The sequence below is a fragment of the Archocentrus centrarchus genome, chromosome 13 (assembly GCF_007364275.1).
Source record: "Archocentrus centrarchus isolate MPI-CPG fArcCen1 chromosome 13, fArcCen1, whole genome shotgun sequence".
Taxonomy (NCBI): domain Eukaryota; kingdom Metazoa; phylum Chordata; class Actinopteri; order Cichliformes; family Cichlidae; genus Archocentrus; species Archocentrus centrarchus.
In genome coordinates this window covers 18,603,805-18,622,479 of record NC_044358.1, presented here as the reverse complement: position 1 = coordinate 18,622,479, position 18,675 = coordinate 18,603,805, and the positions used below count along the sequence as shown (strand labels likewise).

The 18,675-nt window shown below is 39.4% G+C and overlaps 3 protein-coding genes across 4 annotated transcripts; 1 reads left to right on the top strand and 2 right to left on the bottom strand.

Annotated features, from left to right (window-relative positions):
* Positions 1–1,630: 1,630 nt before the first annotated feature.
* On the bottom strand, positions 1,631–2,593 carry LOC115791262 (odorant receptor 131-2-like). The gene has a single exon (XM_030745436.1). It carries the CDS (start codon positions 2,591–2,593, stop codon positions 1,631–1,633), a length of 963 nt encoding a protein of 320 aa, XP_030601296.1.
* A 5,528-nt stretch (positions 2,594–8,121) lies between these two features.
* Positions 8,122–9,087, bottom strand: LOC115791247 (odorant receptor 131-2-like). Its single transcript, XM_030745411.1, has one exon. The coding sequence runs from the start codon at positions 9,085–9,087 to the stop codon at positions 8,122–8,124; it is 966 nt and encodes a 321-aa protein (XP_030601271.1).
* Positions 9,088–15,979: 6,892 nt separating this feature from the next.
* On the top strand, positions 15,980–18,253 carry LOC115790837 (diablo homolog, mitochondrial-like). 2 transcript variants are annotated; one of them, XM_030744803.1, is made up of 6 exons: positions 15,980–16,300; positions 16,469–16,583; positions 16,735–16,860; positions 17,101–17,211; positions 17,343–17,439; positions 17,638–18,253. In XM_030744803.1, the coding sequence occupies exons 1-6, from the start codon at positions 16,164–16,166 to the stop codon at positions 17,841–17,843; spliced, it is 792 nt and encodes a 263-aa protein (XP_030600663.1). In that variant the 5' UTR covers positions 15,980–16,163; the 3' UTR covers positions 17,844–18,253. The 2 variants fall into 2 exon arrangements, with proteins under 2 accessions (XP_030600663.1, XP_030600661.1); XM_030744801.1 differs by having other exon boundaries at positions 16,466–16,583; positions 17,638–18,251.
* Positions 18,254–18,675: the final 422 nt, after the last annotated feature.

Sequence of the window (18,675 nt, the reverse complement as noted above, 5' to 3'; positions counted from 1 at the left end):
AGTTCCATTGAAATGTGATTGCATGTACAGGACACTTAGCAACCCGAACACAGGAAACAAGCAGGTTACTTCTTTTTATCTTTAATTTCTTTGTTAATGAAAGAAATCATGTCAATGCAAACTGGGTACATTTAGGATGAAAACACTTGTTACATTGAATCTATGAATCATGTTGTGATGACTTATCTAAAACTCAAGTTGAGGAGGGACAAAACATCTACATCTACTTCTGTAGCCTGTCAGCGTTTGATTAGCATCACTCAATCCCAGTAAACATGAAGCACAGTCTGACAAGCAGCAGCATCAGTATATGCATTCAAACGTTCTGCATCCAAATACTGTATATGCTGCAGTAAGACCTTATAACACTGACACCACCATCTAAAAATATTTTAAATATCTGCACTAAAATCCAACTAAAGTGGGTCACAGAGAGCCAAAAAGCATTTAGAGTTACAGCTGATCATAAATCCTGACTGACAGAATGAGAGGATTCGTCCCTGCCAGACCTGATTTAACATTCACTTCCACTGTGGAGTAATCTAGTCTGACGGTGCTGGTGCAGATTTTACTCTCTGCTGGTTTATGATTAACAGCATCAGATCTATAAAACCACGGGCATCATGACTGCTTCACAGAGGGTACGAGACGTTAGTTCATTCTTATTCAGAGATTAGTAAATGTCTAAATTGTTTATAAATCCTCAGATTAGACGGGCAAAGCATGATTGTTCGCTTGTTTCAGGGAGTGAATTTTTTCTGCAGGACTCACCAAGTACAACCTTTTAAGACAGAAGTCGTTTGACGGTACCAGCCAAAGCATTAAAGCATGAAAATCCACAGGATCAATTATAAAGACATGTTATCACAGTTTTATAGAATTTCCCTGCAGTATACAGTGACAGCTTTTTATGATGCAGTTATTTTCAATAAGTGTCAATAAAAAGTCTTTTCTGAGATTTGCTCCATACAAAGACCATGAGCTTTTATCTTCATCACATTTATCAGTTTGATAATCACAGTTTTAGTCAAACACACAATCTGACACAAAAATATGACTGACAGCAAGCATGAGAGTTTTCTTATTTAGATTTCAGACACATTTACACAATTTCCAGCCTTTTTTTCATATAAAGAAAAAGAAGTCAAATCTTGATCAAGTTGCCAAATCAAAATTCAGGTGTTCACATTAACACTGAAACTTTATTCTTTACTGTAAATACAGTATTTACCTGATAATGATCCCTTTTAATTAGCCAGTTCCTTTCTTCTGTGAAAAAATATCTGGAGCTAATGAGAGGCTTTAGAATAGCATTAGTCAAGCAAATCATCTGAATACATTTTTTTTTAAAATAAATTTTCTCTGTGTTGACCTGCGCTGGAGGGACGGTAACACAAAGATGGATTTTCTTCAGCAGTGTAACTTTTTTTACTTTCTATCAATTCATGAAGACTCATTTTAGATTATTATGAAGTTTGCTCCACATGCAAGTACAAGAAGGAATCTGTTAAATTGTCAGTGTGAGCAGAAATAATGACAGAATAAGTTCAGTGTTCATTTGGGTGTCTGACAGGCAGAGATGCAGATACCCTGTTTGAGCATCATTTCTACAAGAGTTTAAACTTCTTTTTTAAGAAGCAAACGAACGGTCCCGTTGTTTGTTTCTGACATGGGGTTTGACTTTGTTTGAGCAGCAGAGGAATGTTTTTCCAACGTAACGCCTCAGACTGTGATCTCTGAAGCCGTAGATGAGTGGGCTGAGAAAGCGCGGGATTAAGATAAAACAGAAATAATTGAAAAAGATAATGTCTTCTAGTAGCCAGTTGGTGATCAGCAATATGAGTTTTTCGGTGACGGGGAGAGTGAAAGCCAACATGCACAGAAGCAGCTGAAAGCCGTGCAGCAGCACGGTGTGCATGGCTTTGTTCACAGATACTCTGTCCTGTCTCAGCTTCCTGGTTTCCAGCAGGATTCTCACGTATGTGAAGAAGATGACAACAGCCACAACTGCAAAGAACATCACACTCACAGCACTTCTGAACAATACTTGGATTGGAGATGAGCTGATAATTACAGGTTTGCAGAGCACAGTGGTGGAGATTTTCATAGCAGGATCTTGCTTCCCGATGGAGTACTCGATGATGGGGAACATGCAGCTTATAAGCCACAGACAAAGATTAATGATCCAGATACGGCCTGAGTGCCAGGCAGCGGGGCGCTGCAGGGGATAGAAAATGGCAACATAACGCTCCAGTGACATTGCAGCCAGGATTAACGGTGTGTTCTGGTAAGTGACGGTGGATACGAACAACAGTGGAACACAGTAGACAACAGGAAATTTCACCTGACCCATTACAAAAAGGAAGAGCAGCACAGAGGACAGGATCTGCAGGGTGTCATTGATCAGCATGTGAGCAAACAGGATATATCGAGAGCTATCTAGGAACTGCCTTTGAGAGGCAAAGATGTGCAGCATGACAACGATGCAGCAGAGGAAGGCGCAGAAGAAGGGGATAACTGCACACACCTTGATGATAACCGCCAGCCTTTTTTGAGACGTTGCATTAACAGGAAGTTCAGTCAGATTCTGCATTTTGCAGCTTTGAACTGCAGCACACGGTTCAAAAATAAAGCACAATTTAAAGCTCCATATACACAAAAAGAAAAAACTAAATAAAACAGACTGTACAGTAAAATTTACAACTTCAGCTGCTTTGCCTCATAAAATAATCAGCAGAATGTAACTAAAAACCCATTTCCAAATTAGTACTGAGACACTGCCTAACTCACCCTGTAAGAATGACAATCAGATGAGCTCAGATTTCTTATCAAATATGTCTTCAGTGATCAAAATCTCAGGGATGCCGTTCCCCTTATCTGATGTTTTTGGGCCTCATTTCCTCATGTTAGGCTCAGAGGTGATTCCCCCAGAGATAAATTAATTTCATGCTATTGTCATTAAGCATTATGGTTCTCATTACGAACAGATTCCTGTGGGGCAAAAGGCTAATGGGTCTTTTATTACTGGATTTGTGGAAAATAATTTAGACAAGCATGTCTTGTCTTGGCTACAACAATTAACAAATTAGAAAAAAAAAGTATAAACTCAGACAAAACTGGTTTTTAATTGAGTTATTTACCCCTACGTAAACCTTAAAGGTGACACACTGCTCTACTGATAAAGAGGGACTTAAACATTCATGAGTGCTAAAACATTAGCATACAATAAAAATGTTTAAAGTCCTTTATAAATAGTGCAACAGAACAACACAGACATACTCTGAATAGAAGCCATATTATGCTCAAGGGAGGGGCATGTATGTGGTTTGACTTCAGTTTATTTTACAGTTTTCTTCTAATGAACAATAAATTTCCCTCTAAAGTGAAAATGTCACAATAAATGCAGACATTTGTCATCCATTCTCAGGTTTGAAATATTAATATTCGTTCTTGTCCTAAATGCCTGACCAAAGTAGATGTTAAGAAATCTAGTAAAACTTTACATTTACATCCTCCTTATCAAAATTCAAATCGATATTCAATATCAGCTGTTTGATAATAACTCTAAACAATGATGATGGTCTACCAGATTTGATGCAACAAATTTGAAACTTTGAAAAACAGAGCAAGTTGTGTTTTATAGTTTCAGTTTAACAAAAGGTAAATTTCATGGCGCGTGGGAGCAGAGCGTGTGGTGTGTGTGGAGGTGAGGACCCAAATGCAGGACTCAGGAGCAGGAAGTCGTGGTTAAACAAAAGGTGAGCCTTTATTCTGGCTGAAAGCAAAAGCGAACTAAACAAGGCTAGTTACAGAACAAACGACTGAGACAATATATACACAAGGGATAATTAGGGAACGGGCAACAGCTGAAAGTAATCACAACAAACAAGACCAGGAAGTAAACTAAACACAGAGCACAAGAGACAATAACTCACAAAGTAAAACAGGAAACAACTGGACGGAGACAAGAACGCAGACTTAATGCCGCACTGGTAATACACACGCACTGAGAAAGAACAGAACTAAGCATCAAACCGAGAACGTGATTAAACGTACTAAAAAAAGGACACGAAGGACAAGAAAACAAAACCAGGGATCAGAAATGTAAACAGTTAATCTTTAAATGTCCATCAAACTCAAAAACACCAGGCTTCAGACCGAAGACCATGACAGTAAAACCTATAACTCAATTCATGTCATGGTTGGCTGTGTGGTGAAAGGGTAGGACCCAAATGCAGGATGCGTGACACTGAGCTAAACTTTGACAGCTTTTATTATGCTGCGGCTCACAAGAGAAAATAAACAAAACAACACAATCTCAACCAAGGCCAAACCACAAAAAACAAGCCTGGGAGAACTAGGGAATACGTAAACTGGGAAACACACAACAGGGAGGAGAAACGCTGACAATGACACAACAATGATCAGACAACAACTGAGGGCTTAAACACACAGCAGGTAATTAGGGCAAGAGGAAACAGCAGGGCACAACAGGTGAAGCAAATGAAACTAATAACAGTGGAAGCAAAACTAAACACAAAGCACAGGGAACACAAGACTGTCAAAATAATACAGGAAGTGACTAACCAAGGAACAGGCAGACTTGACATGGGGGAACACAAGGGACTAGAATAAACTGAGGAATACAAAAGAAAACTAACAATCAGAGAAATAACTGAAACAGAATCAAGAAAACACAAAACACTGGGCCACCGGCCCAGGACCATATCAGTTCAATTTTATTTATATAGCGCCAAATCACAACAAACAGTCACCTCAAGGTGCTTTATATTGTAAGGTAAAGACCCTACAATAATACAGAGAAAACCCAACAGTCAAAACGACCCCCTATGAGCAGCACTTGGTGACAGTGGGAAGGAAAAACTCCCTTTTAACAGGAAGAAACCTCCAGCAGAACCAGGCTCAGGGAGGGGGGGTCATCTGCTGTGACTGGTTGGGCTGAGGGGAGGGAGACAGGACAAAAGACATGCTGTGGAAGAGAGCCAGAGATTAATAATAACTTATGATCAAATGCAGAGTGGAGTATAAACAAAGTAAATAAGGTGAATGAAAATAAACAGTGCATTATGGGAACCCCCCAGCAGCCTAGGCCTATAGCTGCATAACTAAGGGAGGGTTCAGAGTCACCTGATCCAGCCCTAACAATAAGCTTGATCAAAAAGGAAAGTTTTAAGCCTAATCTTAAAGATAGAGAGGGTGTCTGTCTCCTGAATCCAAGCTGGAAGCTGGCTCCACAGAAGAGGGGCCTGAAAGCTGAAGGCTCTGCCTCCCATTCTACTCTTAAGTATCCTAGGAACCACAAGTAAGCCAGCAGTCTGAGAGTGAAGTGCTCTGTTGGGGTGATAAAGTACTATGAGGTCTTTAAGATAAGATGGGGCCTGATTATTCAAGACCTTGTATGTGAGGAGAAGAATTTCAAATTCTATTTTAGATTTAACAGGGAGCCAATGAAGAGAAGCCAATATGGGAGAAATCTGCTCTCTCTTTCTAGTCCCTGTCAGTACTCTAGCTGCAGCATTTTGGATCAGCTGAAGGCTTTTCAGGGAGCTTTTAGGACAGCCTGATAATAATGAATTACAATAGTCCACTCTAGAAGTAATAAATACATAAATTAGGGTTTCAGCATCACACTGCAACAGGATGTTTCTAATTTTAGAAATATTGCACAAATGCAAAAAAGTAGTCCTACATATTTATTTAATATGTGCATTGAAGGACATATCCTGGTAAAAAATGACTCCAAGATTTTTCACAGTGTTACTGGAGGCCAAAGTAATGCCATCCAGAGTAAGTATCTGGTTAGACACCAAGTTTCTAAGATTTGTGGGGCCGAGTACAAGAATTTCAGTTTTATCTGAATTTAGAAGCAGGAAATTAGAGGTAATCCAGGCCTTAATGTCTTTAAGACATTCCTGCAGTTTAATTAATTGATGTGTGTCATCTGGCTTCATTGATAGATAAAGCTGAGTATTATCTGCATAACAATGAAAATTGATGCAATGCTTTCTAATAATGATGTCATGATATAACTGTTGTCACAAGGCTGATAAATCCAGGCCTTTACACAATGTTAAACACATAATTGCTTTTAGTGTTAATCATAAATTTAGTCAATGTGGGAAAAGCAAAAGCACTAAATGTTGCTGTTTTTATTTTCATCAGCAAACTAAACCATAAAATACAGTAGTTATCACAAATTAAATGTAGCCTTTACAATAAAGATTAATAAAACATTTAAATCTACACCCAATCACTAAAAAATACAAAAAACTATAATTTTCAGATCCATCTAAATGATCATAATTCAGCAAAATAATTAATTTCCTGTCAAAGCACAGTCAAACCAAATAAAACAAAGCTCAGAGGTGTTTGATTAATTTATTTATTGCAAAGAGTACTTCAGTAGTGTGATATGAAGATTTTATTATCATGTTACTTTTAGAGTTCCATTGAAATGTGATAAAACAGGAAAATTAACAACCAGAACACAGGAAACATGCAGGTTACTTCTTTATATCTTTAATTTCTTTGTTAAAGAAAGAAATCATGTCAATGCAAACTGGATACATTTAGGATGAAAACACTTGTTACATTGAATCTATGAATCATGTTGTGATGACTTATCTCAAACCCAAGTTGAGGAGGGACGAAACATTTTCAGCTACTTCTGTAGCCTGTCAGTGTTTGATTAGCATCACTCAATAATTATCCCTAAAGAATCCCAGTAAACATGAAGCACAGTCTGACAAGCAGCAGCATCAGTATATGCATTCAAACGTTCTGCATCCAAATACTGTATATGCTGCAGTAAGACCTTATAACACTGACACCACCATCTAAAAAGATTTTAAATATCTGCACTAAAATCCAACTAAAGTGGGTCACAGAGAGCCAAAAAGCATTTAGAGTTACAGCTGATCATAAATCCTGACTGACAGAATGAGAGGATTCGTCCCTGCCAGACCTGATTTAACATTCACTTCCACTGTGGAGTAATCTAGTCTGACGGTGCTGGTGCAGATTTTACTCTCTGCTGGTTTATGATTAACAGCATCAGATCTATAAAACCACGGGCATCATGACTGCTTCACAGAGGGTACGAGACGTTAGTTCATTCTTATTCAGAGATTAGTAAATGTCTAAACTGTTTATAAATCCTCAGATTAGACGGCAAAGCATGATTGTTCGCTTGTTTCAGGGAGTGAATTTTTTCTGCAGGACTCACCAAGTACAACCTTTTAAGACAGAAGTTGTTTCACAGTACCAGCCAAAGCATTAAAGCATGAAAATCCACAGGATCAATTATAAAGACATGTTATCACAGTTTTATAGAATTTCCCTGCAGTATACAGTGGCAGGTTTTTATGATGCAGTTATTTTCAGTAAGTCCTGGACACAGTAAAATTGCAAAAATGTGTCAATAAAAAGTCTTTTCTGAGATTTGCTTCATAGAGACAATGAGCTTTTCATCTACATCACATTTATCAGTGCAAGCATCACACGTTTAGTCAAACACACAATCTGACACAAAAATATGACTGACAGCATGCATGAGGGTTTTCTTATTTAGATTTCAGACACATTTACACAATTTCCAGCCTTTTTTTCATATAAAGGAAAAGAAGTCAAATCTTCATCAGGTTGCCAAATCAAAATTCAGGTGTTCACATTAACACTGAAACTTTATTCTTTACTGTAAATACAGTATTTACCTGATAATGATCCCTTTTAATTAGCCAGTTCCTTTCTTCTGTGAAAAAATATCTGGAGCTAATGAGAAGCTTTAGAATAGCATTAGTCAAACAAATCATCTGAATACATTTTTTTTTTATTGACCTGCGCTGGAGGGACAGTAACACAAAGACAGATTTTCTTCAGCAGTGTAACTTTTTCTACTTTCTATCAATTCATGAAGACTCATTTTAGATTATTATGAAGTTTGCTCCACATGCAAGTACAAGAAGGAATCTGTTAAATTGTCAGTGTGAGCAGAAATAATGACAGAATAAGAAACTGTTCAGTGTTCATTTGGGTGTCTGACAGGCAGAGATGCAGATACCCTGTTTGAGCATCATTTCTACAAGAGTTTAAACTTCTTTTTTAAGAAGCAAACGAACGGTCCCGTTGTTTGTTTCTGACATGGGGTTTGACTTTGTTTGAGCAGCAGAGGAATGTTTTACCAACGTAGCGCCTCAGACTGTGATCTCTGAAGCCGTAGATGAGTGGGCTGAGAAAGCGCGGGATTAAGATAAAACAGAAATAATTGAAAAAGATAATGTCTTCTAGTAGCCAGTTGGTGATCAGCAATATGAGTTTTTCGGTGACGGGGAGAGTGAAAGCCAACATGCACAGAAGCAGCTGAAAGCCGTGCAGCAGCACGGTGTGCATGGCTTTGTTCACAGATACTCTGTCCTGTCTCAGCTTCCTGGTTTCCAGCAGGATTCTCACGTATGTGAAGAAGATGACAACAGCCACAACTGCAAAGAACATCACACTCACAGCACTTCTGAACAATACTTGGATTGGAGATGAGCTGAAAACTACAGTTTTGCAGAGCACAGGGGTAGAGAGGATTTTCACAGCAGGATCTTGCTTCCCGATGGAGTACTCGATGATGGGGAACATGCAGCTTATAAGCCACAGACAAAGATTAATGATCCAGATACGGCCTGAGTGCCAGGCAGCGGGGCGCTGCAGGGGATAGAAAATGGCAACATAACGCTCCAGTGACATTGCAGCCAGGATTAACGGTGTGTTCTGGTAAGTGACGGTGGATACGAACAACAGTGGAACACAGTAGACAACAGGAAATTTCACCTGACCCATTACAAACAGGAAGAGCAGCACAGAGGACAGGATCTGCAGGGTGTCATTGATCAGCATGTGAGCAAACAGGATATATCGAGAGCTATCTAGGAACTGCCTTTGAGAGGCAAAGATGTGCAGCATGACAACGATGCAGCAGAGGAAGGCGCAGAAGAAGGGGATAACTGCACACACCTTGATGATAACCGCCAGCCTTTTTTGAGACGTTGCATTAACAGGAAGTTCAGTCAGATTCTGCATTTTGCAGCTTTGAACTGCAGCACACGGTTCAAAAATAAAGCACAATTTAAAGCTCCATATACACAAAAATACTGTTCAATAAAATTTACAACTTCAGCTGCTTTGCCTCATAAAATAATCAGCAGAATGTAACTAAAAACCCATTTCCAAATTAGTACTGAGACACTGCCTAACTCACCCTGTAAGAATGACAATCAGATGAGCTCAGATTTCTTATCAAATATGTCTTCAGTGATCAAAATCTCAGGGATGCCGTTCCCCTTATCTGATGTTTTTGGGCCTCATTTCCTCATGTTAGGCTCAGAGGTGATTCCCCCAGAGATAAATTAATTTCATGCTATTGTCATTAAGCATTATGGTTCTCATTACGAACAGATTCCTGTGGGGCAAAAGGCTAAAAAAGGTGACGCACTGCTCTACTGACAAGGAGGGACTTAAACATTCATGACTGCTGCTAAAACATTAGCATACAAAACAGACATACTCTGAATAGAAGCCATATTATGTTCAAGGGAGGGGCATGTATGTTGTTTGACTTCAGTTTATTTTACAGTTTTCTTCTAATGAACAATAAATTACCCTGTAAAGTAAAAATGTCACAATAAATGCAGGCGTTTGTCATCCATTCTCAGGTTTGAAATATTAATATTCGTTCTTGTCCTAAATGCCTGACCAGAGTAGGTTTTAAGAAATCACTCTATAATAATCATAACTCTAAACAATGATGATGGTCTACCAGATTTGATGCAACAAATTTGAAACTTTGAAAAACAGAGCAAGTTGTGTTTTATAGTTTCAGTTTAACAAAAGGTAAATTTCATGGTGCGTGGGAGCAGAGCGTGTGGTGTGTGTGGAGGTGAGGACTAGTGATGGGTCGGTCGTGAACGATCCGGCTCTAAGAGTCGGCTCTTTGAAGTGAACGATGGGAGCGGGCTCCTGATAGTGAGCCGTTTCTTTATTCTTTTCATTCCTTCGTTCATTTTTTTTTTTTTTTTTTGTGGAAGCCGCACGTGATTGGTTAAGACGTGTGGTGGAATCTGCGTGTCTACACGGAGCAACAGGGTGGGGAGGGCAGAGACACACCACACAGTGAGTCCACAAAGATCAAACACAGAGGGAGCATCTCCTGCAAAGTTTGCTCAGAGACCAGAAATAGCAAGAGGAAGTTGCACTTTACATATAGGCTACATGCAGGAATGGTGAGGAAAAGTGATTCATTTTACACATTTTTTTAACTACAATCCAAGGAGCCATTTGGGATCCAAAAGAGCCTGCTCTTCTTTGGGAGCCAAGCCAGAAGAGCCGGCTCTCTGAAAAGAGCCGAACTTCCACTAGTGAGGACCCAAATGCAGGACTCAGGAGCAGGAAGCCATGGTTAAACAAAAGGTGAGCCTTTATTCTGGCTGAAAGCAAAAGAGAACTAAACAAGGCTGGTTACAGAACAAACGACTGAGACAATATATACACAAGGGATAATTAGGGAACGGGCAACAGGTGGGGAGCACAGCTGAAAGTAATACAACAAACAAGACCAGGAAGTAAACTAAACACAGAGCGCAAGAGACAATAACTCACAAAGTAAAACAGGAAACAACTGGACGGAGACAAGAACGCAGACTTAATGCCGCACTGGGAATACAGACACACTGAGAAAGAACAGAACTAAGCATCAAAACCGAGAACGTGATTAAACATATTAAAAAACGACACGAAGGACAAGAAAACAAAACCAGGGATCAGATATGTAAACAGTTAATCCTTAAAAGTCCATCAAACTCAAAAACACCAGGCTTCAGACCGAGGACCATGACAGTAAAACCTATAATGATATCATGATATAACTGTTGTCACAAGGCAGATAAATCCAGGCCTTTACACAATGTTAAACACATAATTGTATTCAGCATTAATCATAAATTGAGTCAATATGGGAAAAGCAAAAGCACAAAATGTTGCTGTTTCTATTTTCACCAGCAAGCTAAACCAAAAAATACAGTAGTTATTATGAATTAAATCCAGCCTTTACACTAAAGATTTATAAAATATTTAAATCTACACCCAATCACTAAAAAAATATTATAATTTTCAGATCCATCTAAACGATCATAAACCAGCAAAATAATTAACATCCTGTCTAAGCACAGTGTTTTTCCATCCCACAGGTTTAAAAGTATCTCAGTTTGCTGAACTTGGCTGCACGTTGGAAGCCTGTTATGCAATGATGGTACAGTTCATTAGTGCCAGAACATCTGTGAAAATGAAGGCCACTGAAGTGGCTGTACTTTGAGGGCAAGAGAGACGCTCGAACACAGCGGACAAACCGCAAATGCCCCTTTAAATTTACATTTTGCTGATTCAGTCAGTCGAGCCTCGTCCAGCTGGAAGGGGAGCTCTCGTATCGATTGCTGGCATTATGCTGACTTTGCTGAGTGGGCACCTTGAAAGTGATCTGGGTTAGTTGAACCAGCTGTGTCTTGTACAAACTGCTGGGCACTGCCATTTGGCCACATCTCAATGCAATTTTTTTTTTTTTTTTTTAACGTTAGTTTAATATTAAGCGTGGCAGTTTATGAGCTGCAGGTGTTGGTGAGACCTCTTTCATTATGAGCCTGTCACAATTCATATGTTAGTTAGTTTTTCTCTTACTCTAATCCAGGCTTTACAAAGTAACAACTGATTTATTCTAAGATTAAAAAGGTTAACCATCTCACCTTCGTCATGCTCAACTCTGAGCTAAGAGCAAAACGTGGCTCTTAAAGTGTTTTTTACGAGCAGTGTTACAGAGCAGGGCTGTCAAACTCATTTTGTGCAACATTCAACACAGTTTTACCTGAAGTGGGCTGGACCAGTAAAGCTGTTGCCCCATAACACTTTCAGTGTTATAGTAGCACTTTTAGTGTTAAACAACATCTAAGTACACATTCAAAATGGGAGTATATGTACCCATTCATATGAATGGGTAAGTGTGTCCAAACTTTTGACTGGTACTGTATATATACAGTACCAGTCAAAAGTTTGGATATATGCATAGTGTAGTGGTAATGTTACAGTCTTTGGTTTGAAGGTTTGAATCCCGGTCATGGCGTGTATCCAGTAAGGGTCCCCAGACTAGACTCCCATGCTAGCCAAGCCTACATCAGAAAATGAGTGAGTGAGATGTAACTGAAGCCCTACTGGCTCGGATGCCGCCCGGATTAACAAGGTCCGCTTCCGGTGTTGAGGAAGCAGAGCATACTGACAATAAGTGGGCTACTGGAACAAGGATACGGTGCAAGTGGACACGAGATGAGAATCGGGAAATGTTGGAATGCTACTACACATGTAATCCCAGTCAAAGGGTATATAAAGAGGATGCACCCAACATCTAGACTGACATTGAAACAACCCGTAGCTCACCTGCAGAAAGCAACTGCTTTTGCAATTAGAGGTTGACGAGGTACAACATAAATGCTACAGTAAATGGGAGCCAGGACATCAGGTCAGGGGGAGATATTGTCATCCCCACACTCTGAGATTGGTTATCAAGCCCCAGTAACAACTGGTATGTTCAATACCAGAGCATCTGACCTGAAAGCCAAGATCATGGCTAACCCATAAACCTGGACCTCCCGAGGCCGATTACCAAGACTATGTGAAGTACCCTCTGAAAGTGTACTAGAAGATGCGAATGCAGCACTACTAATCCCTACTTTGGTCAACACAGCTCGTCTTTATTTTTAGGTTATTCAGTTATTTTTAAATTAAATGACATTTGATAAATTGCATATTTGACTGCATTAAAAAAACCTGCAAATTGAAAATGATTAGCTTGATTATGAATGACTTACAAATTTACAACATTATAGCTTGAACCTCTTCAGTCACTATTTTTAGAAGCCTTTAAAATGGTGGGTGGGCGCACCTCTGTGGCCCAGATTTGGCCTCCAGGCCCTAATTGGAGAATCACTGGTTGAGAATTTAGACATTTAGCTAAGATTTGAATATGGGTTGAAAAGTTTACCTGACCAATATACAGTACCACCTCAGTTGTAGTGGATTGCCCAGATTGGCACGAGTGGTCAATATAAAATATGTTGGGAAGACATGCTGAAAGCAACTTAAACAGACTGTTAGACCCCAGATTAAGCTCAGGATCAATTGTGATTCAGTGTTCAGAGTTAAGGGATGTTGAGATTCCTGGTAAAATTTGTTACGGGGAATAAACATTTGACTCAGAAATTAGGTCACACTTTATATTTACACTTTGAACTATGCTTATAAGCGATTACCAGTTGTAAAATTTCTCATATTTGTAATTAGCAAAAGAAAAGTACAGAATATAGCAGCAAGGTAAATCTATACTTTTTTAAACCAAAGCTGACTAAAAGAATATGTCTGTTAGGTCAGGTTTCTAGTGTTTGGGGTTCATTAAGGAACAAACAGATTACGTAATGTTGTTGCCAGAAAGGAGGCCAAAAATGTGGACTTTTCAGATATCAGGCTCCAGCAGGAATGACCTGAATACTTCTAACAAAATGTACCATTTAGTTTGTGTAAATACTGAACTGTGATTTTGAGGTTTGTACTAGTAAAGACTGCTTAGATAATTATAGAGGGGAGTGCAAATGGCAAACGCACACTTTAAAAAACAACCATTTGGCACAAAGCATGTTGCATTTTTGATGTGCATTATCTTTTTGTGACAGTGTTTCAACATGTCACTCTTGCACAACATTACTGAAGTTGGTAATCAGAGCAGAGAGCTGCGGGTGTAATGTCAGCATTGTTTTCAAAAAAAGGTGATGAAAACTATTAAGAGATGTTTCTGCACTGAGGTACTGTGCTGAATCTCCAGAGCGCAGTTAGAGAGCAGGTCCCGTCTCCCCTGCTTAGTAATTAACAGACTAGCCAGACAGAGTCCCATTGAGCAACCTGAAGTTTTCTTTTGTTTGGCAAACAAGTTGACTCTGTGGAGAGCAGCTCATGGGGGTTCATCAGCTCTTTGCGTAAGTTCTGCGTCAGTAATGAGGACCCCAGAGGACTGGGCCACAATCTGTGTCCAAAACAAACTTTCTGCTTTTGAACCCACCTCAGCAAATAACTCACTTGCAGGCTATGAGACAAAGAGCAGTCACCAAACTTGGCAATTTCAGTTTCAGTGAAGCACTGAATGGCACAGAGGCGGGACAAATGAACTTGCCCATTTTTAGTAAAATAAAGAGAAAACCAGAGAATATGAGTGAAATAATTTTGTAATACCGATTTGACAAATGAAAGTATGCATCACTTTGCTACGGCGTTGGCTTAATTATGTGATTGTCCTGCATGCTCCTCGTGTTGTAAAGTTTTCCCTGAAATGCAATTAACACAATTAACACAATAAATTGGTTTCAACTGAAACCACTGATTAAATATGACCCACGCCCCCTTCACACCTGGGCACATGTGTTCACGCACATGATCAATAGAGGGTCATAACCACCTCCAGGGGACTACGCCCACAGGGGTTTAAATACCTGGGTCTCTCCACCATTTGGTTGAGAACTGAAGAAGCCTTTCGGATGAGAGGTGAAACGTCTTCAAGAAACAAAAAGAAGTCCAGTCGCCTTTTTCAAGCTCCAGAGACTACTATGACCTGGATGACTGAGAATCTACACAGACAACACAATTAACACACCCTATACTCTCCTTCATTACCCCCAAATAGCTTTAAATCATATTATCTGATAGTATCAGCTTAATCCAACTCTTTATTTAATGCGGCATTTACAAAGAAAAAAAAAACTCAATACAAGCTGTTATGGTGCCAGCAATTTCTCATTTCATAATTGAGGCCCTCTTTCTCCAACAGTTTAGATGACCTGCATAAAACAAGAGACACATACAAGGTTAGTAGATAGAAATAAGGCAAACAGACCTCACAGGAAGGAAGAGTTTTAACTCATTCCAGACCCCCCCCCAAAAAAAAAAAAAAAAGAAAAAGCACACAAATCTGGGTTCCTAATTTAGTTTACTGGTTCTATGACAAGCTCTAGCAGCCTCATTTTGGTTTTGATTTCCCAGTAGCTCTCACACTTTTCCTGAGGTTCTGTTCTTCCCAGCTGTCCACCACCAGCTCATCCTGGATAAATCCAGTCTGCCACATGCTCAACTCCCCAACTCCTGTCAGATTCAGGTAGTCCTCCCATGCTTATCAGAAGCTCACCTGAGCCAGCTAGTATTCATTCACACACAGGCCTGATCCAAACAACTATTAACTAATTGATAAATTACAATAAACTTTATTTAATTGTTATCCTGTTTCTGCAGTTGGGTCAAGTATCTCCCAATTCTCAACATTTTATTTCTGTTGTCACAGTCTTGGATTTTTGTCTCTGTCATTTTTGTGCAAACACCTTTTTGAAAAGCACTCTTGTAGAGTACAAAGAGGTTCATGCTTTTATGCATTTTGTGTCTTAACTGGGGGGATTTTTTTAGTGGAGATGACACACTTCTCTCTCACGTGTTATAGATCAGTTAATTCCTTAAGGCCAAAATTATCCTTCAGCATGGGTAGTGCAAAAGCAATGTGTGGGCAGTCTGTGCGCTACTCTTACTTGTGCCGTTGTTCGTCTATCAGCCAACTATGGAGAAGAGAGAAATTATAACATACAAACAGCTCAAGTGAAATGAAAAGTTCAAAAACAATGTAAAGTCTCCACTGAAAAACCCTACATCTGTCCCTATTATTCATACATGTAAACCCTATACAGTGATAAAGGATTTGTCAATCAGCCAACACAAATGGTCTCCAGTCTGCACGTATCTGCAGGGTTTTGTAGATAACACCAAATACGTACATTTACAGAGCTAGTCAACAGATCAATGCCTTTTACGTAATGGACTAGTGCTGAAACCTTACAAATACCCACAGGACAGGACAGTTTTGATTCAGAGAGGAGACTCAAACTTCTCTAGCAGCAAGCGAGATCATTTCTCTGACTTTTAGTAAGACAAGCGCAAGGTTTAAGCAGAACAGAAAACCTGCAGCCAGGAACCTATTTTACAGATCAGATCAACAGACTCTGTAAGTGCAGCAGATCAAATTAATCTCCAAAATGCAAGCTGTTCGTCAGTGTACAGTGTGTGCGAGCCGTGCCACCGGGGCACTGGTGTGGAATCAGACAGACATGTCAGTACTGCGACTCAACAAGAGCTCACTCAGGAGAGGAGCAGCCTGCATCCGCTTCCTCAGGTAAGTTATGAATAAATAGCCAACACCATGCAGTTTGAACTTAAAACAGAACAGTAATCTTTGTTGCTTACTGAAACTTGCCCCAGTTTGGTCCATATCAGACAACTGAAATAGCATTAATTTATTTTGTGGTCCTTATTGTAAAGTACTGCAACATTTTTACAGCAGCTCTGAGAGCAGGAAGCCTGGAAACCAGAAGTTGGGGGAACCGACAAAGCCTTCACACATGAGCATAGCATCTTTAAGTGTTGCACATGGGCTTTGTGCTGCCCCTTTTACACAGGTGGGTGAATCTCCTCATATAACATAAAATTAACCCAGTCACCTACAACTCCAGTACTGTTATATCTTCAGATCTTCTATGTATTTTGCACATGGAGAAACTAAAGGAAAAACTTAAAAAAACAGGTGTTTGTTTTTCTCCCTTTTTGCAGCAAGTGGAAAACCTCTCGCATGACTCGCTGATCAGAAGAGCAGCCACAGTGGTTACAGACAGCTCGTGCACTTTCCTCTCTCAGACCACTTTGGCTTACGTTGATGCACTTACAGAGTATTCAAAGGTAGGTTTTAACTGCATGTGAAGCCTGTTATGCAAAACGCAGGATTCCCCAAGAGATTTAGAAAATAGTGTCATAAGAATTCAATACAAATATAAGAGGACAAAAAAAATTTGGACACACGCATCCATTCAATAATACCCTGCAGCAGTTTGCAACCAATTATTAAATATGGTGACAATAACCATAAAACTTTCAGCAATTACCACACTGACTGTCTGTGCCCCCTCTGTTCGCCAACAGGCTGTACACTCACGGATTGCTTTCCAAAGACGATACTTGGCCTCATTGGGAAAACTGACCCAAGCAGAGGAGGATTCATTCCAGCAAGCAATCAACAGCTGGCGTGCAGAGGTTAGTTTGTGTTGTCCTCTTTAGAGAAAACATGCGCAAAACAAAACCTTAATGTATTAACATGTTGAGTTTGTCTTTTGAAAATGAGTTTTTATTCCAAGAAACATATTTCTTCTTTTTTTTCCTTACAGGCTAGCGAGAGACTAGTTGAATGCAAGCGCTATGAATCAGCTTGGATCAATGCTGTCAGCCTGTGTAAAATGGCAGCTGAGGCAGCGTGCGCTTCAGGTGAGAAAAATGTGTGCCTGAATGATGATTTAGAGAAGTCTTTAAAATCATTTTTAGAACATGCAGTCATATGCTGTTACTCTGGGGAGCTTCAGGAATAGTTGCACATGCCTAATTTTTAAAAAATCTTTAGCAGGTGTTGTAACAACTTCTGATGTTTGCCAGAAATCTGACAAAAATGAATCCGTGTATTTCCAGGAGCACAGCAGGCGTCCAACTCACTGAGGACAAACATTCAGGTGGCCCAGTCGCAGGTGGAAGACGCACTGAAACTTTCTGCCGAAGCAGATAAGAAGTTGGCTGAGACTAAAGTAGAAGAGATCCAGAGGATGGCAGAATACACTTCCTTCCTAGAGGACAGCGAAGAGCGTGAGGTGCACGAGGCTTATCTACGAGAGGACTAAGTCAGATATGAGAAAACAGGAAAACAGCTGCAGGTGCTACTGACTTCAAAGTGATACGAGCTCACCTTTGAAAACTTCTTTTCTGTTGTACTGTTCACTACAATAGTTTTCTTACTGAGCCTGTAAAATATTTACCTGTTTGCATTTACAGAAGCAAGAAACAACAAAACAAAACAAAAACAGAAGTTTAATTTTGAAATGAAATTAAGAAACCACTTTGGGAATTATTTACTGTTGCATATATCATTATTTAAAACTATTTATTTGATTATTAAATGTCAATACAATTGTTACTATTTCATTGCAGTGATTCTTATCCATCAGTGAATTGCAATGTATGTTTACTTTAATATTTTTTTCAAATAAAATCATTCTGTCCATTGTTTTTAACCATTCACATAACAGCAATAAAATAAAATTTACATTTGTTATCATATACATGTATGTGTTCTGCGTCCATGTTTATTATCCTATCACATAATCTTGTATTATGATGACATGGTTTAGGTCTTGTCATGCAGCACATACACAATCCGGATGGATGGATGGATGGGTGTGGTATTGATTTTGCTAAAATAAAGGTGTTAAAAATATTGTGCTCATTGTGAAACAGATTACCTAGATTTTAAAAATGACCACATAACAAAATAAGGAGCACATTTCAATAAATGAATAATTGCAAAAGTAGAACAGTGAAAGTTTATCACACCATTGACTTCTGCCTCTTTTTTATTAGACCTGCAGCCTCTCTCACTTTCATCTGTTGTCCACTATGCTCCACCCCAATCTGCAGGCCTTCACCATCTCACCTCTGTGCTGGAAGCTGCCCAAT